The 25,085-nt window shown below is 44.8% G+C and overlaps 1 protein-coding gene across 2 annotated transcripts in view; it reads left to right on the forward strand.

Moving 5' to 3' along the window:
* TDRD5 (tudor domain containing 5) overlaps positions 1 to 22,970 on the forward strand; it is a 436,549-nt gene extending 413,579 nt beyond the window's left edge. For both annotated transcript variants that reach the window (XM_073593060.1, XM_073593059.1), the window contains one exon: positions 20,259 to 22,970. In XM_073593060.1, coding sequence (XP_073449161.1) covers positions 20,259 to 20,491 — 233 coding nt within the window. In that variant the 3' untranslated portion in view covers positions 20,492 to 22,970. The remainder of the gene's footprint in view (positions 1 to 20,258) is intronic.
* Positions 22,971 to 25,085: the final 2,115 nt, after the last annotated feature.

The raw sequence follows: 25,085 nt of genomic DNA on the forward strand, positions 1-25,085 counted from the left end.
CTAAGGGAGGTGTACGGTGCGTGCGTGGGTGTTAGCGGTACTGGCGCTAACCTGACGCTGCCTGGTGCTTGCTTGCCAGTTCACCAAAATGCTACCAAAAAAACTGTTAGCGATCGCAGGGATCAGGCCTGACTCTGCGAACGCTGCAGTTATGCGTTTAGTGTTTTGTAAGTGACAGTGATCGATCGATACTGCACTTGGGTGGGCTGGGCGGAGGGGCAAAACGCAGGTGCTAGCGGGTATCTGGGCTGATCCCGCTAACACTGTGTTTTTGGGAACCCTAAACTGCTGGGGACGCTAGTATAGATCTGATCAGATCAGATATTGATCCGATCAGATACTATACCACTAAGGGAGGCGCATGCTGCGTGCGTGGGTGTTAGCGGTACTGGCGCTAATCTGACGCTGCCTGGGGCGACGCATATCACCGCCGGGCGATCAGGGGGCTAAACCTTTATTAGGTAATAAACGGCGGGTGCCCTGACACTATAAAAAATAAACAAACTAACCAGCGTCACCCGTAACGGTTATACGGTGATCAGTGGTGAAAGGGTTAACTAGGGGGCAATCAAGGGGTTAAAACATTTATTAGGTAGTATATGGGGGTCCCTGTCACTATAAAACGCTGACGGCGAACCTAAATATTTACCTCACTAACTAGCGTCACCAGCGACACTAATACAGCGATCAGAAAAATGATCGCTTAGCAACACTGGTGACGGGGGGTGATCAAGGGGTTAAAACTTTATTAGGGGGGGTTAGGGGGGTACCCTAGACCTAAAGGGGGGTAATACTAACTGTCCCAACACTGTAACTGTCACAAACTGACACTATGCAGTAATCAGAAAAAAAAAAAAAAAAAAAAAAAAAAAACCTGCTGGTGTCAGTTTGTGACAGGGGGGGGGGGGGTGATTGGGGGGGGATCGGGGGGCGATCGGGGGGGGGATCGGGGTGTTTTGTATGCCTGGCATGTTCTACTGTGTGTGTAGTGTGTTGTGCACTCACATTGATGTCTTCTCCCCTCGGCGCTGGAACGGAAAATACCGAGCCGAGGGGAGATGACATCATTTCCTTTGCTGCTGTTTAGCATACAGCAGCAAAGGAGTGTTCCCATTGGCCGGCGGCGATCGCGAGGGGGGGGCCACGAACGGATGGCCTCCCCCTCATCTCGGATCGCCGGGGAACAGAACGGGACCGCTTCGGGCACCGGGGGGGGGTCCGATCGGACCCCCCACCCGCGAGAGGCAAATCACGTACATGTACGTGATTTTGCCTGCCCGTGCCGCCTTGCCGACGTAAATCGGCGTTAGGCGGTCCTTAAGTGGTTAAACAAAACAAACCTCCAATCAGTTCACTTGTATGTATAATTTAGAAAAAAAAAAAACTATCTTAAATATTAAATACACAAAAACAGGTAATCAAAACTTTTGGACGAAAAAAAATGGGCTAACTTTACTGCTTAGTTTTTTTTTAATTCATTACTGTATTTTTTTTTTTTAAAAATTGCGTTTGAAAGACCGCTTCACAAATACCGCGTGACATAAAATATTGCAACAACCGCTATTTTATTCCCTAGGGTCTCTGCTAAAAAAAATATATATAATGTTTGGGGGTTCTAAGCATAGGTGTGCGCAGCCTATTGCATTAGGGTGTGCACCCCAAAGCTCATATGTGTGCATATACTGTATTTATAGGGCAGTAGGGCAATGGACAGTGTCGGTAGAGCAGTGGACGGTGTCAGAAGGGCAGAGATTGGTGTCAGTAGTTTATTTTTTATATATCTTTTATTATTACTTTTTTACAATTTTTTATAATTTTTTACAAAAAATTTTTTACAATTTTTTATTACTTTTTTTTACAATTTTTTTAGGAGCTCCATTGGGGGCTTTGGTGAAATATCATGGGTCTAAACAGACCCCTGATGTCTCACTTTTGAGACAGAGAAAGGGACTAAGGACAGATAGTCCCCAGTCCCTTTCTCTGCATCCAAGCAGCAGGGGAAATGTGCCCAGCACAGGGTGATTAGGGTGTGCCCAGGCACACCTGGCACACCCTGTGCGCACGCCTATGGTTCTAAGTGATTTTCTAGCAGAAAATACTGGATTTTTACCTGTAAGCAACAAGTGTTAGAAAAGATTTAGTCTTTAAATGGTTAAACTGAGAACTTCTACACGGAGTTCAGTCTATTGATAAAAAAGAACTTGAAGAGATACAAATGTATCTTCTTATCAGACTTGGCAGGCTGCCCAGAGGAGGAGAGAAGATAACTTTCAGGAAACTTGCATTGACTCTATTACAGAAGTCATTTGCAAGTCATGGCTGAAGTTACAATCGGCCTTTTTTATCAGCACAATCAGCCGATGCCGATTAAGTAAAAAACGCCAAATATCGGCCGATATATCGGCCGGCCGATATATGGGTCGACCTCTATTCCTAACTAGCGTCACCAGCGACACTAATACAGCGATCAGAAAAATGATCGCTTAGTGACACTGGTGACAGGGGGTGATCAAGGGGTTAAAACTTTATTAGGGGGGGTTAGGGGGGTATCCTAGACCTAAAGGGGGGTAATATTCACTGCCCTAACACTGTAACTGTCACAAACTGACACCATGCAGTAATCAGAAAAAAAAAAAAAATACTGCTTGCTGTCAGTTTGTGACGGGGGGGGTGATTGGGGGGGGATCGGGGGTGTAAAGTATGCCTGGCATGTTCTACTGTGTGTGTTTGTGTTGTGTGCACTTACATGTCTTCTCTCCTCGGCGCTGGGACGGAAACTGGCAAGCCGAGGAGAGATGACATCACATCCTCTGCCTGTGTGAAACTACACACAGGCAGGGGAGGATTCCGATTGGCTGGGAGCGATCGCGAGGGGGGGGCCACGATCGGATGGTCTCCCCCTCGCCTCCCGACGCTCCCAGTCAAATGCCGACCGCCGCTGGCACCGGGGAGGGTCCGATCGGACCCCCCGCCCGCGGGAGGCAGATCACGTACAGGTACGTGATTCTGCCTGCCCGTGCCATTCTGCCGACGTATATATACGTTAGGCGGTCGGCAAGTGGTTAAAGAATTTCTTGGGATTTTTTTTTGCTCTCCTCCGCTATGTGTCTTTCATGTTCTATCTTAGCTGTCCTAATTGCACCCTTACATTTCTTGTTGCATTCTTTTTAAAGTCTGAATGCTGAGGATGATCCCTCAACCTTGTATTTTTTGAAGGCCTTCTCCTTTGCTTTTATATGCATTTTTACATTGGAGCTAAGCCATCTAGGACTTTTGTTCTCTCTTTTAAATTTATTGCCCAATGGGATACATTCTCTAATGCCCTTATTAAATATGCTCTTAAAGCAAACCCATCTCTCCTCCATATTCTTTGTTCCTAATATTTCATCCCAATTTATGCCTTTTAGCAAGGTTTGTAGTTTAGGGAAGTTGGCTCTTTTGAAATTCAGTGTCTTTGTATTCCCTTTATGTTTCCTATTTGTGTGATTTATACTGAAACTAATTGACCTGTGATCGCTGTTATATAAAATTGCCCCGTATTTCCACATCCGTGATCAGGTCTGTATTGTTGGTAATCAGTAGATCCAGTAATGTTTTATTTCTAGTTGGTGTGACTACCATCTGACCCATAAAATTGTCCTGCAAGACATTAAGGAACTGGCGAGCCTTAAATGAATGCGCGGTTCCCTCCGCCCAGTCTATGTCTGGATAATTAAAATCCCCCATTATGATAACACTTCCCATCCTTGCTGCTAATCCAAATTGTGATAGGAGATCTGTCTCCACTTCCTCCCTCAGGTTAGGGGGCCTATAGCATACTCCCAGTATTATTTTCCCCTTAGCTTCTTCCCTTTGGATCTCTACCCATAAGGATTCCACCTCCTCTCTAGCTCCCTCAGTGATGTCATCTCTCACATTCACTTGTACATTATTCTTGATATATAGGCATACCCCTCCCCCTTTTTTACCCTCTCTATCCTTGCGGTATAGGGTATACCCTTGAATGTTTGCCAGCCAATCATGAGAGCTGTTGAACCAGGTCTCTGAAATTCCCACAAAATCCAAATCCTCCTCGTACAACAGTATCTCTAGTTCACCCATCTTGTCCGCCATGCTCATGGCATTGGTGAACATGCCACATAGTTTAGACCGGTCGCATATTTTCCTCGTATTGGGTGTTTCGAGATTGCAACTAGGACTTGCTACTATACTCACCTTGTGTTTTTGTGCTTTGGTTAACCTACCACTAATGCCCCCAATACTACCCTCTGGAATATCTTTCTCTGCCTCTGGACCCCCCCCCCCCAATCGCCTAGTTTAAAAACCCCTCTAACTTTTTGGCCATCTTCATTTCCAGCAGATCTGCACCCACTTCATTTAGGTGCAGTCCGTCCCTTCTATAGTACCGGTTACCGACTGAGAAGTCGGCCCAGTCCTCCAGGAACCCAAACCCCTCCTTACTACACCAGCTCTTCAGCCACCTGTTTACTTCCCTAATCTCCCTCTGCCTTTCTGGTGTGGCTCGATGTACCGGTAGTATTCCTGAGAGTACTACCTTGGAGGTCCTTTTCCTCAATTGAGCTCCTAAGTCCCTAAAATCGTTCTTTAGGACACTCCATCTGCCTCTGACTTTGTCATTGGTGCCAAAGTGCACCATGACATCCGGGTCTTCCCCAGCCCCTCCCAGTAATCTGTCCACAAGATCCGTGATGTGCCGAACCCGAGCGCCTGGTAGACAACATTCTGTTCGGCACTTCAGGTCTTGGTTACAGATTGCCCTCTCTGTCCTTCTAAGAATTGAGTCCCCTACCACCAGAATCTGTCTTTCCTTTCCCTTTGCTGCCCACCCCCCACTCTCACTGGAGGAGTTCTTCCCCCGGCAGCTAGGAGAGTCCCTCAGCTCCAGCAGTGCTGGTCCCTGACTGGTTTCACCAATGTCACTCAATGGAGCGTACTTATTGGGATGCTCCAGTCCTGGATCGGCCTCCCTGGCACTTCTCCCTCTACCCTTCTTGACTTTCACTTATCTACTCTTTGCTAGTGCCTGCACCTCTTTGTCTCCACCCGCCTCTGTGCTGGCACCTGCCGTGTACGTTCCTGGCTCTCCTTTAGTATGGATGGACTTCTCAGTGCTGACAGTTGCTTCCCCAGATTCAGAACCTGGGCTTCCAGGGAAACCATGTGCTTACATTTTGCACAGCAGTATTCCCCCTCGATCGGATGATCAAGGAACGCATACATGCAGCAAGATGTACAAAGAGTCGCCTCTCCACACCCGCCGGGCATCGTACCTAGTAAATTTAGTGAGGATTGGGGATTTTACCCTGTCCAAATTACCTAACAGCTAGCTTCCTGGCACTAATACTCAAGACAATACACAGGTACACAAGAAGACAATACACAGGTACTCACAGACCTACGTGCAATCGCAGAACAGTCGCAGACCTACGTGCACTCGCAATACTCAAGTATACAGTACACAATACACAAGTACTAATGATTCACACACACTACTCAGACAACACTCAGGTAATCACACTACACAGGTACTATGACCCCTGTTATAATCTCCTGTTTTAAACTCTGGTTTTAACTCACTACTTAGACCAGTTCCCCTTGGACTAAGTTCCAACAGCCTCACAATGAGCAGGCTCAGGATGAGTCCTACACAAAGTTATATAGGCCTCAAGCACCTGTGAGCAATTAACCACTCCCCTTAATTGGTAGCCTGAAGGAACCAAAGAAGAAAAAAAAAGCTATTTAAAAAGTGACAGAAAAAGGTGATTGAAAAACTAAAAGGAAAAGCCCCAAAAATGCAACCCAGCAAACAAAAAGCAAGACTTGTTCACTCTCCCTCTGGTTTTAACTCACCACTTAGACCAGTTCCACTTGGACTAAGTTCCAACAGCCTCACAATGAGCAGCCCAACAGCCTCACAATGAGCATGCCTAGTATGCCTATCTTCTCCCTGCGTCTAGATCACCTTTAGGCACCTCTATACCGAATACCTTTTAGACCTGCAGGTTCTTTGTCATGTGTTTCTTTGAAGTGACATGGGATAGAGTATTTCTCTTTGTTGTTAATAATCCCACGCTTATGTTCCCCAATTCTTTTTTTTCAAATTCAATTCTTTAAGATTCAAAAAGGTAGCCAAGACAATAAATCAAATCAGAACATTGGAAAAGTAGTCAGATTATATCAGTGCATCAAGTATATAGGTTCCAAACCCAGAACGCAAACATAGAACCACTATTGTATTCAGGGTAAGACTACTAAAATGAACACAAAAATGGGTACCCAAGATTTTCAAGGCAGAAAAGAGGGAGGGAAGAAAACCGATAAAAATAGGAAGGGAGGTAAAAGTGTGTGTGGGGGTGGGAAGGGGGGGGGGGCGCAGTAAAGGGGCAAACTCGCTGAACGGGGTGGAGCTATTAAGGCAGTTGTGGAAGGACATCTAAAAGAGATCGTCCTTCCTCTGAGTATATGAACATGTTCCAGGGAAGCCACGTTTTCTTGTAACGCTCATGCTTGTTTTGTGCAGTCGACAACAAGTCTTCCATTTTGCTGGAATCTACAACCATTCTTAGCCACATTTGGATAGTCGGAGGGTCAGGTTCTTTACATCGTAGAGTGATGCAACAAAACGCTTGGAAGCTTCAAGTAAATGATGTAGCACTGATTTTTTATTTGTTGTAATTGGAATGTCAGAGGAATGTAGTAGGAAGAAGGCAGGGTCCTCTGGGAATGTTCCCCAATTCTGACTCTTAGAGGGCGGGATGTACGTCCGACATATAAATGGCCACATGGACAGATAATCCCATAGATAACATACCGTATATACTCGAGTATAAGTCGATCCGAGTATAAGTCGAGGCTCTAATTTACCACAAAAAAAATGGGAAAAACTTATTGACCCGAGTATAAGACGAGGGTGAGAAATGCACAGCTACTGTAAGTGGAAAAGAGGGTCAACAATGCCCATTTGCAGCCTCACTGTGCCCATTTGTATGCCTCACTATGCCCATTTGCAGCCATAGGTCCCCGAACTTCAAACTCGGTAGTTAAGGGTTCCTGGATGCCCCCTAGCTGCAGCCAAAATTTGGGGTCTCTGAACCCAAAGGGTCCCGAAATGACATTGCTGCAGATGGACACAGTTGACCGAATATCTTACGGGGCCACTTAGTTCTAGGAACCCCAAATTTGGAGTGCAAACCCAGTGGAACTAGCAGCATAAAATATCCAAAGCTGGGGTTTCTAGCACCAAGTGGCCCTGAGATACAGGGCCCCGAATATAAGTTCAGAAAATGTCAAGCACTTTTCTGCAGCAGAGAATGACATTTTCCGAACCGGTTTTGGGGCCCCGTATCTTGGGGCCACTTGGTGCTAGGAACCCCAGCTTTGGATATGTTATGGTACCAGTTCCACTGGGTTTGCACACCAAATTTGGTTCAGAAAATGTCAAGCACTTTTCTGCAGCAGAGAATGACGTTTTCCGAACCGATTTTGGGGCCCCGTATCTGGGGGCCACTTAGTGCTAGGAACCCCAGCTTTGGATTTTATGCTGCTAGTTCCGCTGGGTTTGCACTCCAAATTTGGGGTTCCTAGCTCCAAGTGGCCCTGAGATATGGGGCCCCAAAGTTGGTTCGGAAAATGAAATTTTTTGCTGCAGAAAAGTGCTTGACTCAAGTATAAGTCGTGGGGGGCACTTTCAGCACAAAAAAATGTGCTGAAAAACTCGACTTATACTCGAGTATATACGGTAAGCAGTACCACAGTTAAGGAACTCACCTTTGATAGGGTGAATACTCCTATCCATTCCCGTTACTGTATGTTTATTGATACCTCACGAAGGCATGTTTGCCACAGTTTTTACCCCGCATTTGTAACTCCCTTTTGGTCAAACAGTGTGGTCCATTTGTTATCTGTTGAAGATATATGTTTATTATCTTTTTTGACTCTACTAGGGGCAATAATACTTCTAAGCGCTCCTGGCTTTCTATATATAATTTGTCGCCGGATGTAAACAGCACCATTGGGAAAGCATTGTATCACACAGATCTTGGTGTGGTCAGATGCTTTGAGGGCAGAGGAGAGATCTAGGGTCTAATAGACCCCAATTTTTTCAAAAAAGAGTACCTGTCACTACCTATTGCTATCATAGGGGATATTTACATTCCCTGAGATAACAATAAAAATGATTTTTAAAAAAATGAAAGGAACAGTTTAAAAATAAGATGATAAAGCAAAAAAAAAAAGGAAAAAAAAAGAAAGCACCCCTGTTCCCCCCTGCTCTCGCGCAAAGACGAACGCAAGTGTCGGTCTGGCGTCAAATGTAAACAGCAATTGCACCATGCATGTGAGGTATCACCGCGAAGGTCAGATCGAGGGAAGTAATTTTAGCAGTAGACCTCCTCTGTAAATCTAAAGTGGTAACCTGTAAAGGCTTTTAAAGGCTTTTAAAAATGTACGTAGTTTGTCGCCACTGTACGTTTGTGCGCAGTTTTAAAGCATGTCGTGTTTGGTATCCATGTACTCGGCCTAAGATCATCTTTTTTATTTCATCAAACATTTGGGCAATATAGTGTGTTTTAGTGCATTAAAATTAAAAGAAGTGTGTTTTTTCCCAAAAAAATGCGTTTGAAAAATCGCTGTGCAAATACTGTGTGAAAAAAAAAATGAAACACCCACCATTTTAATCAGTAGGGCCTTTGCTTTAAAAAAATATATAACATTTGGGGGTTCAAAGTAATTTTCTTGCAAAAAAAAAATATTTTTTTATGTAACCAAAAAGTGTAAGAAAGGGCTTTGTCTTCAAGTGGTTAGAAGAGTGGGTGATGTGTGACATAAGCTTCTAAATGTTGTGCATAAAATGCCAGGACAGTTCAAACCCCCCCCCAAATGACCCCATTTTGGAAAGTAGACACCCCAAGCTATTTGCTGAGAGGCATGTCAAGTCCATGGAATATTTTATATTGTGACACAAGTTGCGGGGAAAAAGACCCTTTTTTTTTTTTTTTTTTTTTTTTTTTGCACAAAGTTGTCACTAAATGATATATTGCTCAAACATGCCATGGGCATATGTGAAATTACACCCCAAAATACATTCTGTTGCTTCTCCTGAGTACACTGATACCACATGTGTGAGACTTTTTGGGAGCCTAGCCGCGTACGGGACCCCGAAAACCAAGCACCACCTTCAGGGTTTCTAAGGGTGTAAATTTTTAATTTCACTCTTCACTGCCTATCACAGTTTCGGGGGCCATGGAATGCCCAGATGGCAAGCCCCCCCCCCCCCCCCCCCCCCCCAAATTACCCCATTTTGGAAAGTAGACATCCCAAGCTGTTTGCTGAGAGGTATGGTGAGTATTTTGCAGACCTCGCTTTTTGTCGCAAAGTTTTGAAATTTGAAAAAATAAAAAAAATACATTTCTCTTTTCTTTCTTCATTTTCAAAAACAAATGAGAGCTGCAAAATACTCACCATGCCTCTCAGCAAATAGCTTGGGGTGTCTACTTTCCAAAATGGGGTAATTGGGGGGGGGGGGGGGGGTTGTGCCATCTTAGCATTTTATGGCCTTCAAAACTGTGATAGGTAGTGAGGAGTGAAATTAAAAATGTATGCCCTTAGAAATCCTGAAGGCGGTGCTTGGATTTCGAGGCTCCGTACGCGGCTAGGCTCCCAAGAAGTCCCACACATGTGGTATCCCTGTACTCAGGAGAAGCAGCAGAATGTATTTTGGGGTGTAATTCCACATATGCCCATGGCATGTTTGAGCAATATATCATTTAGTGACAACTTTGTGCAAAAAAAAAAAGTTTGTCATTTTCCCGCAACTTGTGGCAAAATATAAAATATTCCATGGACTCAACATGCCTCTCAGCAAATAGCTTGGGGTGTCTACTTTCCAAAATGGGGTCATTTGGGGGGGGGGGGTTGTACTGCCCTGCCATTTTAGCACCTCAAGAAATGAGATAGGCAGTCATACACTAAAAGCTGTGTAAATTCCAGAAAATGTACCTTAGTTTGTAGACGCTATAACTTTTGCGCAAACCAATAAATATACGCTTATGGACTTTTTTTTTACCAAAGACATGTGGCTAAATACATTTTGGCCTAAATGTATGACTAAAATTGAGTTTATTGGATTTTTTTTATAACAAAAATTTGAAAATATTTTTTTTCAAATTTTTCGGTCCTTTTCCGTTTATAGCACAAAAAATAAAAACCGCAGAGGTGATCAAATACCTTCAAAAGAAAGCTCTGTTTGTGGGAAGAAAAGGACGCAACCCTCCTGGGGTTAAGTGGTTAAGGACTGCAGAGTATACACTTAACATAAAATGTACCCATCAGCATGCCCCTTATTTTATGTTAAGGTTCACTCTGATGGGCACATTTTATGTTAAGGGGCACTTTGGGCACAACAATGTGCCCATTAGCATGCCCCTTAACATAAATGTACCCATCAGAGTGCCCCTTGACATAAAATAAGGGCACATTTTATGTTAATGGGCACATATGTTACGGGAGCACGCTGATGGGCACATATTATGTTAAGGGGACACCTGAAGGTTAGGGGCACTCTGATAGGAACAGCTGATGTAAGGTGGCACTGTGATGGGGACACTTGATGTAAAGGGGCACTATGATGGGTACACCTGTTGTAAGGGGGCACTCTGATGCGTACACCTAATGTAAAGGAGCACTCTGATGGGCACACCTGATGTGATGGAGACACCTGATGTAAAGGGGCACTCTGATGACGGCACCTAATGTAAGGGGCACACTGATGGGAGACACCAGATGTAAGGGGTCCTTCTGATGAAGATACCTGATGTAAGAGGGCACTCTGACGGGGACACCTGATATAAGAGGACACTTGATGTAAAGGGGCACTATGATGGGTACACCTGTTGTAAGGGGGCACTCTGATGCGTACACCTAATGTAAAGGAGCACTCTGATGGGCACACCTGATGTGATGGAGACACCTGATGTAAAGGGGCACTCTGATGACGGCACCTAATGTAAGGGGCACTCTCATGGGGACACACTGATGGGAGACACCAGATGTAAGGGGTCCTTCTGATGAAGATACCTGATGTAAGAGGGCACTCTGACGGGGACACCTGATATAAGAGGATACTCTGACGTGGCAACTGATTTATAGGGGTAGTCTGATGGGGGCGCTGTAATTAATTACTCTGGTAGGGGCACCTGATGTAAGGGGGAACACTATTGGGGACATTTCCATTTACAGAGTATTAGCAGGGTGTGTGAAGGAAACCATAAGAAAAACGCCAGAGAGTGCAGCTTGCGCCAAAAAAAAAAAGACGACACAGACTTGTGATTTGGAGCTCGGCCGACATATTTTTTTTTAGTTACCGAACCTCCTTGAATTTTAATTTACTACCCCTGGTATACACCCTCCAACCCCTGGCATGCCTTCGATTTTTGTCTTTGGGAAACTTGACATTCTTTGTCTTCCCCACGTTTCAGATGCATTATTGCCTGCACTTTGATATGGGTGCATGACATTTCAAATGCCTAATCCTTCACTTTGGCCTGTCCACTGAACTTTAACCACTTCCGGACCATCGCACGCCGATATACAGTATCTCACAAAAGTGAGTACACCCCTCACATTTTTGTAAATATTTTATTATATATTTTCACGTGACAACACTGAAAAAATTACACTTTGCTACAATGTAAAGTAGTGAGTGTACAGCTAGTATAACAGTGTAAATTTGCTGTCCCCTCTAAATAACTCAACACAGTCATTAATGTCTAAACCGCTGGCAACAAAAGTGAGTACACCCCTAAGTGAAAATGTCCAAATTGGGCCCAAAGTATCAATATTTTGTGTGGCCACCATTATTTTCCAGCACTGCCTGAACCCTCTTGGGCATGGAGTTCACCAGAGCTTCACAGGTTGCCACTGGAGTCCTCCATGACGACATCACAAAGCTGGTGGATGTTTCGAGACCTTGCGCTCCTCCACCTTCCATTTGAAGATGCCCCACAGATGCTCAATAGGGTTTAGGTCTGGAGACATGCTTGGCCAGTCCATCACCTTTACCCTCAGCTTCTTTAGCAAGGCAGTGGTCATCTTGGAGGTGTGTTTGGGGTCGTCGTTATGTTGGAATACTGCCCTGCGGCCCAGTCTCCGAAGGGAGGGGATCATGCTCTGCTTCAATATGTCACAGTACATGTTGGCATTCATGGTTCCCTCAATGAACTGTAGCTCCCCAGTGTCGGCAGCACTCATATGCAGCCCCAGACCATGACACTCCCACCACCATGCTTGACTGTAGGCAAGACACACTTGTCTTTGTAATCTTCACCTGGTTGCCGCCACACACGCTTGACACAATCTGAACCAAATAAGTTTATCTTGGTCTCATCAGACCACAGGACAGGGTTCCAGTAATCCATGTCCTTAGTCTGCTTGTCTTCAGCAAACTGTTTGTGGGCTTTCTTGTGCATCATCTTTAGAAGAGGCTTCCTCCTGGGATGACAGCCATGCAGACCAATTTGATGCAGTGTGCGGCGTGTGGTCTGAGCACTGACAGGCTGACTATCCACCACTTCAACTTCTGCAGCTATGCTGGCAGCACTCATTTGTCTATTTACCAAAGACAACCTCTGGATATGACGCTGAGCACGTGCACTCAACTTCTTTGGTCGACCATGGCGAGGCCTGTTCTGAGTGGAACCTGTCCTGTTAAAGCACTATGGTCTTGGCCACCGTGCTGCAGCTCAGTTTCAGGGTCTTGGCAATCTTCTTATAGCCTAGGCCATCTTTATGTAGAGCAACAATTATTTTTTTCAGATCCTCAGAGTTCTTTGCCATGAGGTGCCATGTTGAACTTCCAGTGACCAGTATGAGAGAGTGAGAGCGATAACACCAAATTTAACACACCTGCTCCCCATTCACACCTGAGACCTTGTAACACTAACGAGTCACATGACACTGGGGAGGGGAAATGGCTAATTGGTCCCAATTTGGACATTTTCACTTAGGGGCATACTCACTTTTGTTGCCAGCGGTTTAGACATTAATGGCTGTGTGTTGAGTTATTTTGAGGGGACAGCAAATTTACACTGTTATATAGGCTGTACACTCACTACTTTACATTGTAGCAAAGTGTCATTTCTTCAGTGTTGTCACATGAAAAGATATAATAAAATATTTACCAAAATGTGAGGGGTGTACTCACTTTTGTGAGATACTGTATGTCCTTACTTTGACGGGGGATATCGTTGTTATGGCAGCAGCTAGCTGCCATAACCCCGGTATCCTCATGTTCGACCAGCGGTCCGGTTTCTGATAAGAGTAGTCTCTGCAGGGGATTCGTCGCAAGATCACTTTTATGAGCGGTGGGAGAGGGGCCCTCCCGTCGCACTCCGGTGCCCTCCGCCACATACCGGATCCGTCGGCAGCGGTGGAGGCGATCGGATCCTCTTCCTTGCTGGGTATGGAGACAAGTGAGGGGAAGATGGCCCCCACCCGTCTCCATAACAATGCAGGGCGGAAGCAACGTCAAAACGTCACTTCTGCCCACAGCTCTTAAAGGGCCATTTTTTTTTTTTAAATGACAATTTTTTAATTTTTTTTTATTGCATTTAAGTGTAAATATGAGATCTGAGGTCTTTTTGACCCCTGATCTCATATTTAGGAGGTCCCGTCATGCTTTTTTTCTATTACAAGGGATGTTTACATTCCTTGTAATAGGAATAAAATTGACACTTTTTTTTTTTTAAACAGTGTAAAAATAAAAGGTAAAATACAGTACAGAAGCAAACGCATACGTGAGTAGCGCCCGCATATGAAAACGGTGTTCAAACCACACTTGTGAGGTATCGCCGTGATCGGTAGAGCGAGAGCAATAATTCTAGCCCTAGACCTCCTCTGAAACTTAAAACATGCAACCTGTAGAATTTTTTAAACGTAGCCTATGGAGATTTTTAAGGGTTAAAGTTTGTCGCCATTCTACTAGCGGGCCCAATTTTGAAGCGTGACATGTTGGATATCAATTTACTCTACGTAACATTATCTTTCATAATATAAAAAAAAAATTTTTCTGTTGTCTTATTTTTTTAATTCAAAAAAGTGAATTTTTTCAAAAAAAGTGCGCTTGTAAGACCGCTGCGCAAATACGGTGTGACAAAGTATTGTAACGACTGCCATTTTATTCTCTATGGTGTTATTAAAAAAAATGTATAATGTTTGGGGATTTTAAGTAATTTTCTATCAAAAGAAAATGAGGCTTGGTCCTTAACCACTTTAGCCCCGGACCATTTGGCTGGCCAAAGACCAGAGCACTTTTTTGCGATTCGGCACTGCGTCGCTTTAACTGACAATTGCGCGGTCGTGCAACGTGGCTCCCAAACAAAATTGACGTAATTTTTTTCCCCACAAATAGAGCTTTCTTTTGGTGGTATTTGATCATCTTTGCGGTTTTTATTTTTTGCGCTATAAACAAAAAAAAAGTGACACTTTTGAAAAAATGCATTATTTTTTACTTTATGCTGTAATAAATATCCCCAAAAAATATATAAAAAAAACATTTTTTTTCCTCAGTTTAGGCCGATATGTATTCTTCTACATATTTTTGGTAAAAAAAAAAAATCGCAATAAGTGTTTGGTTTGCACAAAAGTTATAGCGTCTACAAAATAGGGGATAGTTTTATGGCATTTTTATTAATATTTTTTTTTTTTTACTAATAAGGGCAGCGATCAGCGATTTTTATCGTGACTGCGACATTATGGCGGACACATCGGACACTTTTGGCACTATTTTGGGACCATTCATATTTATACAGCGATCAGTGCGATTAAAAATGCATTGATTACTGTGTAAATGTGACTGGCAGTGAAGGTGGCACTGTAGGGGTTAAGTGTGTCCTAGGGAGTGATTCTAACTGTGGGGGGAGGGGCTATGTGTGACACGACACTGATCACCACTCCCAATTACAGGGAGCTGTGATCAGTGTCCTGTCACTAGGCAGAATCTGGAAATGCTTGTTTACATCAGCATTTTCCTGTTCTTCCTCACCTTGAGACGATCGCGGGTATCCCCGCGGACACACTCATGGAGCTCGTGGCGAGCGCCCGCCACCGGCGTCGTGTACGCGATGGCACAACGGCAAATTTAAAGGGACGTACCTGTATGCCCATTTGCCTGTCTGTGCCATTGTGTTGATGTAAATGTACAGGCGGCGGTCGGCAAGTGGTTAGCTGGTTAAGTCTTCACTAAGGTGCTTGCCCTTGTTTTTTTCTCTGCTTCACTCTAAGGACTTTCCCACTGTGGAATTTCTGGGCAACCTTCTTCTCCAAGAACAGTCAGCATGGTTCCATCAATCAACATTCTTTGGACTGTCAGGATTCAGAAAAAGTTTGGGGATCTTAAAGCTCCAGAAATCAGCTCTGGAATGGTGTTGTCTCTTGGAGGGTTTTTATGTCTTGTTCTGGATATAGCCCTGTCTAAGGTCCCTGGGAAAACTCCATATTCTCTTGCTGCCTTCAAAATGTCCAATATAATTCCAAATCATTGCTTCTCAATATTCTGGCAGCATAGGACAGGCAGGATCAGTCTCTGCACTGCTGCATCCATCTGACTTTCAAAACCAAACTTTCCACCAGGCTGGCCTGGTAGTTAAAGAATATTTAAATCCAACATTTCATTTAATTCATGCCTGTTGCACCATGTACTTCTATGAAAAAGTATCAGGTTTTCTTTGTATTGCTTCCTTTGTGTGGCATCCCTGGTATTCTTGCCAGTCCCTTTGCTTTCCTATCAAAACCTGACCACACTAGGCATATGAGCACAGCATGGTCCGTTTTCTAGCTGTGCTGAGAACTGCGCCTGCTCTCCTCCAATGATCAGATTTATCCTGCACCCACCGCCTTCACAACCATTCACTGAAAAGACCAATGAGCTGCTGTTTCTCCTTCCCGAGCTCTTAAGCATCCAAGAACAGAAGGAATTTGAACTATCACTTATTAAAAAAAGGGGGGAGGAAAGGTATTTTTTAGATCTATACAAATGTTTTGCTTTTGACTTCTATTTAAACTGAATGGGTTGTTTTATAAGGTAAGGGTTTACATTTACTTTAATATGCTTAGCGCTGGAAACAGGCTAAGCCTTCCTCCAGATGGTCTGGGAGGTGCTCAGTGTGGGCGCTCATCTGTTGAGCTGGAATGGCATCTTTGGCACTTACGGTGCAAGGGAATTTGTTGCCAGAGGAATGTTCTGCAGCTCAGGATGATTCAATTGCCCCTTCAATGATGGACCATTTGTCTCCAGGGTCATCTGACCATAATTCAGTCATTCAATGTGGTGGCTTGCATTAACCATTGGGAGGAACCAGAAGTCTCATGGCTCAAAGAATTGAATTTTTTTCTTGCTTTGATGGAAAGTCATGTTCTTCAACCTAATTTTATACCTTTCCGCCTCTAAAACCCTTTTGGCGCCTGCAGGCTCGAGATGGAAGGGGATCCTGATTAGTCTCATCACATTGAACTGGCCCAGACAGTCACATTATTTGGCGCTCATCAGGCTCCTGGCATATAACCTGTGGGTCTTCCAAGGTCGTCCAGATCCTCTGCTCTAAGGACGGTTTCCCACCGTGCTTCTTGGTCGCTGACTTTAATGGTCTGACTGTTGAAGCCCAGTACCATCATGGGGTTAACCTCCCCCCCAAGCGATTCTCCTCCAGAGGCCTTTTGCTTTTTATTTCCCTTGTGATGGCCTTGTACACTCCCCAGTGGCTTAGTGAAATCTCAACTTGGTGTTCTCTTCTCTTCCAAAACCGCACTTTAAACCTGTGAGAGATTACAGCCTGCCGCTTGTTTCGCTTTCACTAGGTGAATACGTAAGCTCATCATTCAAGCTTATGACATCAGGGTAAGGTTCCTCCTTTTCTGGTCAAAGCACCCTCCTTTAGATCAGTTAGTGCTTCTGTTTACAGATTTGTTAAGTTTTACCTAGTGAATGTTCAGGCCTCAGCTGATGCTGGCATCAGTCAAAAGATTCTTCAGGTGGTCACCATTTTTAACCTCTTAGTTTGTTCCTTGTGGGCCTGTTAGCTTTTCGTTTGCTCAGTTGGACTGTTTTTGGATGTTCTTATGGTTGCAGAATACATGATCATGTATTCTATAATGCAAGATTAGGAAAATAAAATTTTGTCTTGCCTATAAAGTCATTTTCATGGAATACATTACAGGATGTAGGCCCCTCCCCACTTATATAATTGCTTGCTACTAAAGTGAGGCATGCTCGGAGAAAGAGGGGTTATAATGAGCTGTACTTAGTCTTGTTTGCCAGTGTTGACATCTAAGACCAACAGGTTATACTGCCACCTTCAGGAGAATTATTCATCTTGTCCTGTAATGTATTCAAAAATCCTATTTTTTTGTTTTTCATTGTCCAGTCCTGCAGGTGATAGTATAACCTGAACGTTTAGGACTTCCTGTGTCCCACAATGGACTCTGTGAAAAGATTTTAACAATAAGTACAGAAATCCTATTTTACATTGTTGAGTGGAGATGCTTTGTGCAGTAAGAGGTGAAAGATAGGTCCACAGACAAAGTGGTGGTAGTGAAGGCACACTGGAGGACCAGTAAAAGTGTGATGGAGAGCGCAGGCATGAGAGAGTGTATAGAGAAGCACTGTAGTGTGGGGAGGTGGTGTTTGTGCAGGCCTGGAGGGAATGCAGGCAGTGAGAAGCATGGACAGGTGCTGATGTCAAGAGGATTGAGGCACAGTGGTGAAAGCAGAGGTAGAGACGTGATGGGGAAATGGGAGGTGTGCATGTGTGATGTTAAAAGTAGGGGAGATGAGGTGGATTAGATGGTGTTGGTGTGCTGATGGTGAGGGTAAGAGGGCAGTGTGCAAGTAGAAATGTTGGAGCGAAGGGAACAGGGTGAGTTTGTGAGCAGGCATTGTGTGAAAATGTAGGTTTGTTTGCACAGGTGCATTGGATGAAAGATGTGCAGGCAGCATGTAGACATGGTGTGGGGTGTGCACATGCACATTAGTGAGAGTTGGGGGAGCATGCACAAATGCAGTGGTGAGAGATGAGGTGCAGTGGTGGAAAAGAAAATGCCAGATGTAATGGGAGGTTAGAGATGGGGGGAGTGCAGGCATGGTGGGTGGTGATAGAAGAGGGGGGTGCAGGTTCAATAGATGCTAAAAATAGGGACTGGAGGCTGCAGACACAATGAGTGCTTAATATAGTAAGAGGACAGTAGATGCAGCATGCTGAGGGAAGGGGGGATGCAGGCACAGTAGGTGGTAAGAGAAATATAGCTGCAGGTGCAAAGAATAGGCAAGTGCATTCACGGTGAATTGTGAAAGAAGATTGGTGTAGGCGCACTAAGTACTGTTTGAAAGAGGGCAGCAGGTGTATTGACTGCTGATAGGAGGTTTTCAGTGCATTCCAAAGGAGGTGTGGGTGGTGAGAAAAAGGGGGTGCAGTGCAGGAGGAGGGGTTGCTTCGGAGTGCAGTGCAGGTCTGTCAGAGAGTTTAGGGGGGAGTTTGGCCTAATTGCAGAATGGGGGGGTTGGGTGATAGTGGAGGGCCTGCCTAACATTGTGGGGGGTGATAGTAGAGGGGCTGGCTGACCTTTTAGGTAGAATTGGGGGGGGTTAGGTGATAGTTCAGGGGAGTGGGGTGCACTAAGCAGCATCTACATAGAATGCTATCAGCTATCCTTTTTCCTGCTGCTGTTTTAGTCAGCTCCTCTTCAACTTGCCTGACCTCAGCAGTCGGAGGCATGTCTTTACCTCAGAATGTTTCTACGCTTTATAATGTGACCACTTGGAGCAGCCGAAACACCACAGCAACTTTGACGTTCAGAGCAGGCTGTGGCTGTTGTGCTCCTTCTAGCCTCCTGCAGGCTTTCCTCCAAACAAGTGGCTGGAGGGAGTACAGGATCTCTATGGACTGGTAGGGGCAGAGCGAAGATCTGTGGGAGAAGGGTTGCAGGGAGCCAATTGAAGCAGGAAAACGGGCACATCTGATTAGAGGAGGTGACTAATTATTGTACTGGAATTTTCTTACTATCTGTTTGGGCAATCAGAGAAAGAGGTAGGAGAAGGAGAACTTGCTACTGAAGGCTAAATCCCCCAGTGGCAAAACGATATTCTTACTAAGGCATTAAAGTGGTTGTAAACCCTTTACAACCACTTTTTGCTACAGGTAAGCCTATAATAAGGCTTACCTGTAGCTACCATGGATATCTCCTAAACCTGCACGGTTTAGGAGATATCCCCTGTATCAGCATGTGCCGACATCATCGGCACATGCGCACTGAAGCAATGGCACGTCAGCGCTGTTGTTTCAGCTAGTATGCCGTTGTCTTGCCGAGAAAGTTCCCTCGGCGGATAAGGACCCACCCTGTACGGCGCAGCACAAACTACTATGAGCCGCCGGAGATAGCCGAAGCTCAAAATCTTCAATCGGCTGTACATGACGCCTGCGCCCTAGGTCCAGGTTCCTTCCCCACCATCCAAGTGGACCTAGAGGGGGAATAAAAAAGAGCCGAGCAAAGCGAGGCCGTGCCCGAAGCGTGGCGAGCGAAGCGAGGGGCCCTCTTACAGGCTCTGTGTACAGCTGATTTTCACCTATTCACCTTCGGCTATTTCCGCCGGATCCTACTGCGCAGGCGCAGCGCCTGCGCAGTAGAGGGGGGTCCTTATCCGCCGAGCGGAACTTTCTCGGCAGAACACCGTTACCGGCGGCTCCCACGCACATGCGCGGGAGTGACGTCATCGCGGCTCCAGCCAATCACAGCCCCAGAGCCCGCGATACCTGGAAGTAACTCCGGGAGCGATGTCACCGTCCGCAGCGGTGTACGAGGACTGCTGCGGGGGCTTCGATCTAAGGTAAGTAATTCATAATGAGCTAGTATGCTATGCATACTAGCTCATTATGCCTTTGTCTTGCAGTTTTTTTTGTTTTTTTTTTTAATTAACCTGAATAAAAGTAAAGTGCTGGTAATAAGCAAAACTTTTGGGGGAATTGTAGCTGTATTGGTGCACAGTACTCATAGGTAAAAGTTTATGGTGCTTCTTGATTGTGATGGATCCATATGGATGTATTGCTTAAGGGCCTGCCAAAATCAAGAAATAATTAACTCCATAATCTTGTAACAGTAGTAAATATATAAGTGACCGCTTGACTTGAGGAATTGGAGTTTTGGCAGGTAGTGTTGGTTTCAAGTCTGCTGACTAGATATCTGTTCATCTACAGGCTATATTCTACCCATAACCCCAGAAGAAGAAAAAACAGAAAACAAGAACGTAATGGTATTTCAAGAGCCATTAAGTGATGATAAAGCAACAAAAGGGAACAGCCAACTTATAGGATTTCAGAAGTTACAGATTCCTAGGCGCTCAACAACAGTAGCTCTTGGCCCGGCAGCTCGCTTAGCTGCCTCTCCTAGCAATTTGTTGAACTGGCTTCCTACTTCCACCAAGACATAACTGATCGAAACTGCATAGGATGCAGCTGAGTGCTTGTCATCACCTGTTTTTTCTTCTTAAGTTGGTTTTTCTTCATCCTTTTGTGTGTTTATTTTATTATTATTGTGCACATTCAGAAAGTTTTTTCGCATTATGTAAAGTTAGTTGTTCCTGTTAGAGAGAGTACCTAAGACTTCTAATTGTTCAATGTAGAATTTTTTTCGTTTCTGAATGTGAAGCATACGATTTAATCACAAGTGTATGTTTGTAGGGGTAATTTTATTTTTTTTCATCAGAGGAATAAATGGTGTTTACTGTGTGCCATGTCTTCTATCTAGCTAGAGCATTCTTCATTCAGCATTAAAGTGGAGTTCCACCCAAAAGTGGAACTTCCGCTCATCTGATTCCTCCCCCCTACAGTGCCACAATTGGCACTTTTCGGGGGGAGGGGGGACAGGATACCTGTCTTTGACAGGTATCCTTTCCCACTTCTGGGAGCCTCAGCCGCGGCTATTGATGTCACGGCTGGGGCTCCCTCCGCCTTCCCCTGTCGCCGGGCCAGTAGGAGAGAGGAGCCGAAAGGCTACACTGCTGGGTACCCTTACCTGCAATGGAGGCGGCAGCACTTGACAGCTGATGGAAATATCAGCTGCGGTGCAGACATTGCTGGACTAAAGGACAGGTAAGTGTCCTATTATTAAAAGCCAGCAGCTGCAGTATGTGCAGCTGCTGTTTTTTAATTTCTTTTTTTTTGGGGGGGGCGGCGGACCTCCGCTTTAAGCAGCAGAATGGAAATCTTGTGAACAGGTGTATATGATGGGCCTAAAGCATCACCTACATATGATGACAGTCAGATTGTGTGTATGCTTATGAAGAGTTAAAGCAAACCATGCCTCTCTTTCTGCCCCATCAAACAGTACCTGTGCATAGAAGTTCTAAGTTATTGATCCCTCTCTCATCTCATTAGATATCCCTAGGTAGTAGCTGTGAAATATAGTAAAAATGCATTTTACTTTCACTTTCTCTTCCTTTATCCCTCCTTTCCAAACTAGCTGGAATGTATTTTTTCTGTATGCTAAGGGATAAAATTATAGGATGTAATTGTATTTAAACAGACTTTGTAAGACTTTGCTTTACCTTCGAAAAGCTGATTTTTCAGTCTGAGTTTGTACAGCTGCTACCTAGGTATTGCTATATATGAAAGGGAGCAATGGAAAGCTTACAACAGCCTTTGGTACAGGCACTGCTAGATAGGATAACAAGAGGAATAGCATGAGTCACTTTAAAAAGACACTGTCGTCTTGCTCATTCAGGGTAAAGTGACAATGTCTGTGTAAAATCCACTCTTCAACCACTTTATACTTTATACATATTATTTACTTACTACCTTGCAGCACTTCTCAATCTGTGGTCGCCACTGCCGAATACCCAGTACTTCTGGGTATTGGGGAACATGTCACCTTCTCCCATGATTCAGTGCACTGGCCTAGCGGAAGGGGTAATGTCACTGTTCTGAGCTCTGACACCGGATATTTTGGTGGCAGCTGCAGAAGAAGGCGGCGTGGTGAGTAAAAAGTGGTCAGGGGTAAGCTGTGCACAGACACTGTCACTTTGTCCTTAGCAAGGTGACAGTTCCTCTGTAAGTTTCTTTTCTGTTGCTCAGTGCAGACTGAAGGAAACCTGTCTAAGGCCCCTTTCACACATGCGGACAGTATGTCCGTATTTCATCCATCCGTTTTCGGATGAAATACGGACATACATGCATCCCTATGGGATAGCGGGTGTCAGCGGATGTACATCCGCTAACACCCGATGTTGTCCGGCTCCGCTCTCGTCCGATTCTGCGGACGGAAGAAAATCCTATTTTTCTGTCCGTCTGCAGAGCGGATCGGAGGAACACGGACAGACGGTCCGTGTTCCTCCGATCCCCCATAGGGGAGAGCGGAGATCTGACAGGGCGGTCCCTGCACAGTGTGCGGGTCCCGCCCTGTCATCTGCCTGCTCAGCTGGGGAAAACGGAGCGATCCCCGCTGAGCAGCGGATAAACACGGGGCGGATCAACACGGATCCGTCCCGTGTGAAAGGGGCCTAAGAGATGATAAAAGTTCCAGTATTATGTTTTCAATATAAGTTTTTACTATTCTTCAACCTAACCGTGAAGTGTTATACCCATAACCAGTCACAATTCATCATGTACTAGTTTTGGTTTAGTAAAGTGAATTGTGAGTGGTTGCTATGTTTCTGCACTTAGCCCTTTGTACTGTTTGTTGAATTAACCTGTAATGTTTAGAACAAAAATAATTTTGTTAGTCTGTTGTAAGATCACGTTAATCTTTTGAAGTAATAAAAATACACCTGAGAAGACCTGTTAAATTTTTCTAGTTCAGTTAGATGATGTTGCAAACTGGAATGTCAAACTTTGCAATGGGGTTGTGCTGTTGCTTATGTGAAAAGGGATAAGTATAAGTGAAAACCATGCCATATTAATAAAGCAGTAATATTCTCCATTGTTTTTGCTATAAATATGCAATTTCTGATTGGTAGTAGAAATATTAAATTAAATGCTGTGATTTATTAAAAAAGAAAAAAATTAGAATATTATTTGTTTTTCATACAACATGGGACACAGAGTAAGGCTAATATTCATTACCTGCTGGGTTATACTTCACCATTAGGTGAATGGACACTAGTAGACAAAAGGTCTTCAGACAGTGATCCCCTACATAACCCCTCCCATACAGGAAGTACTTTAATTTTTTACCAGTGTCTGCAAGGTAGATGGCGCACGGTTTGTTTGAGCTCTCTGAGCTCCAGGTCTCTAGTCCTACAAACGGTTCCAAAAATGAATCAAGGGATTGACCAATCGGATCCATTTGACACTGGCTTTTATGCTTAGATAAATGGTACCCGAGCCTCGCAAAGAAGACTCAAGATCCTGAAAAGTTTTGCCTGTAACATGGCCTCCGGTGCTGGACCCTGCAAGGTAAGTGAAACCCCTTTATTTTATTGTTGAGGGGTGTCCCAGTGATTGTAACAATCAGTCAAGCTAGCTAAAGGCTGGAGACCTGTGTGCGGTGACCATACGGGGGAGTTCTGGGCTAGCTGTGGGTGTTTGCAAAGTGTACCTTTTTTGCTTGTGTCTGGCTGTTTTTTACCTGTATGATGGCGCACGACGGTGCACCATTTCACCTTGGTTCGCCATGGTGCACGTGCAATCACAAGAGCGCCGTTGGGCTCAGCAGTTTGTTTGGCAGCCATGGCGCACATGCGCCATAGCCTTTATCTGGGTGCAAGAAAATTTGCGTTGTGCGTGAATACAGTCACGACCATTCCCCGGTACCACGCACATGCGTGTAGAGCGTTCCGGTGCACACCCCGCTTATTTAAGCTGTGCAGACCAAGCATGTGGTGCTGCGAGAAGGCAGCTGTGGGACACAGAGCAGGCTCTGAACAGACACTTGCAGTGGTTCATTTTTCCTTACCCGGGTCACGTGAGTCACCAGGTGTTGCTTGGCAGGCTAAAGGTGCTTAGCAGGATTGTTGCATAGGGGATTGGTGAGCCCTAGTAAAAAGGGTCTCTTCTGAGGTGTTTTAGGTACAACCAAGTACTCTTTGTTTGCAGGCATTGAATGTCTTCCAAATAGAGGAGTGGGACTAACACCACAGGGAAGGGCACACCTACGTCATCAGTAGTTCCTGATGAACCTAGTGGTATCCTTAGTGTTGTATCCCCTGAAAGACCATAGGCTCCCGGGCAATCTGAGCCACTGCGCCTATTTGGTATTGTGCCTACAGTCAACGCTGCTGCTTCACCCTTTATCACTAAGGATGAACTGTCCTCAACCCTAGATGGGTTAAAGCACAGGATTGCCTCCATCCCGCAGGGTGGCAGGAAGCGTGACAGATCCCCCTCCCACAGTCTCCTCGTTTTGGAGCAGGAATGGGTTGAGGATGGGGAAGAGCTTAAAGCTCAGGATTTAGTGGAGTGCCCGGTGGATGAGTCTGCTTCCGAGCAATCTGGACAAGAAGATATCCACTCGATGTCTGTCTCTCAGTCGTAGAGGTTTTTTATCCTGACACTGACCGAAATGGTTTGTTCTGCCTTTAAGTTGCCTCTTGCAGAGGTGACTGAGTCCCCCTGGTCCTCTTTGGAATCTCTAGGACCTTTTCAGGTCGCACAGACTTTCCCGCTACACCCCCTGTTGGAACAGGCAGTGTATGCCGATTGGGAACATCCTGACAGGAGTTTTCCCTTTTATATCCCATGGATGAAAAGTTCGTCAAAAAAAGGAGCATGCCAGCCGTATATGCAGCAGTCTCTTCCTTAACCACTTGACCACTGGGCACTTAAACCCCCTTAATAACCAGACCAATTTTAAGCTTTCAGTGCCCTCACATTTTGAATGACAATTATTCAGTCATGCAACACTGTACCTATATGAAATTTTTGTCCTTTTTTTCACACAAATAGAGCTTTCTTTTGGTGGTATTTAATCACCGCTGGGTTCTTTATTTTTTGCGCTATAAAAGAAAAAAGACCAAAAATTCTGTAAAATAAATAGCATTTTTCTTCGTTTCTGTTATAAAATTTTTCATATTAGTTATTTTTCTTCAT

The sequence above is a fragment of the Aquarana catesbeiana genome, linkage group LG07 (assembly GCF_042186555.1).
Source record: "Aquarana catesbeiana isolate 2022-GZ linkage group LG07, ASM4218655v1, whole genome shotgun sequence".
NCBI lineage: Eukaryota > Metazoa > Chordata > Amphibia > Anura > Ranidae > Aquarana > Aquarana catesbeiana.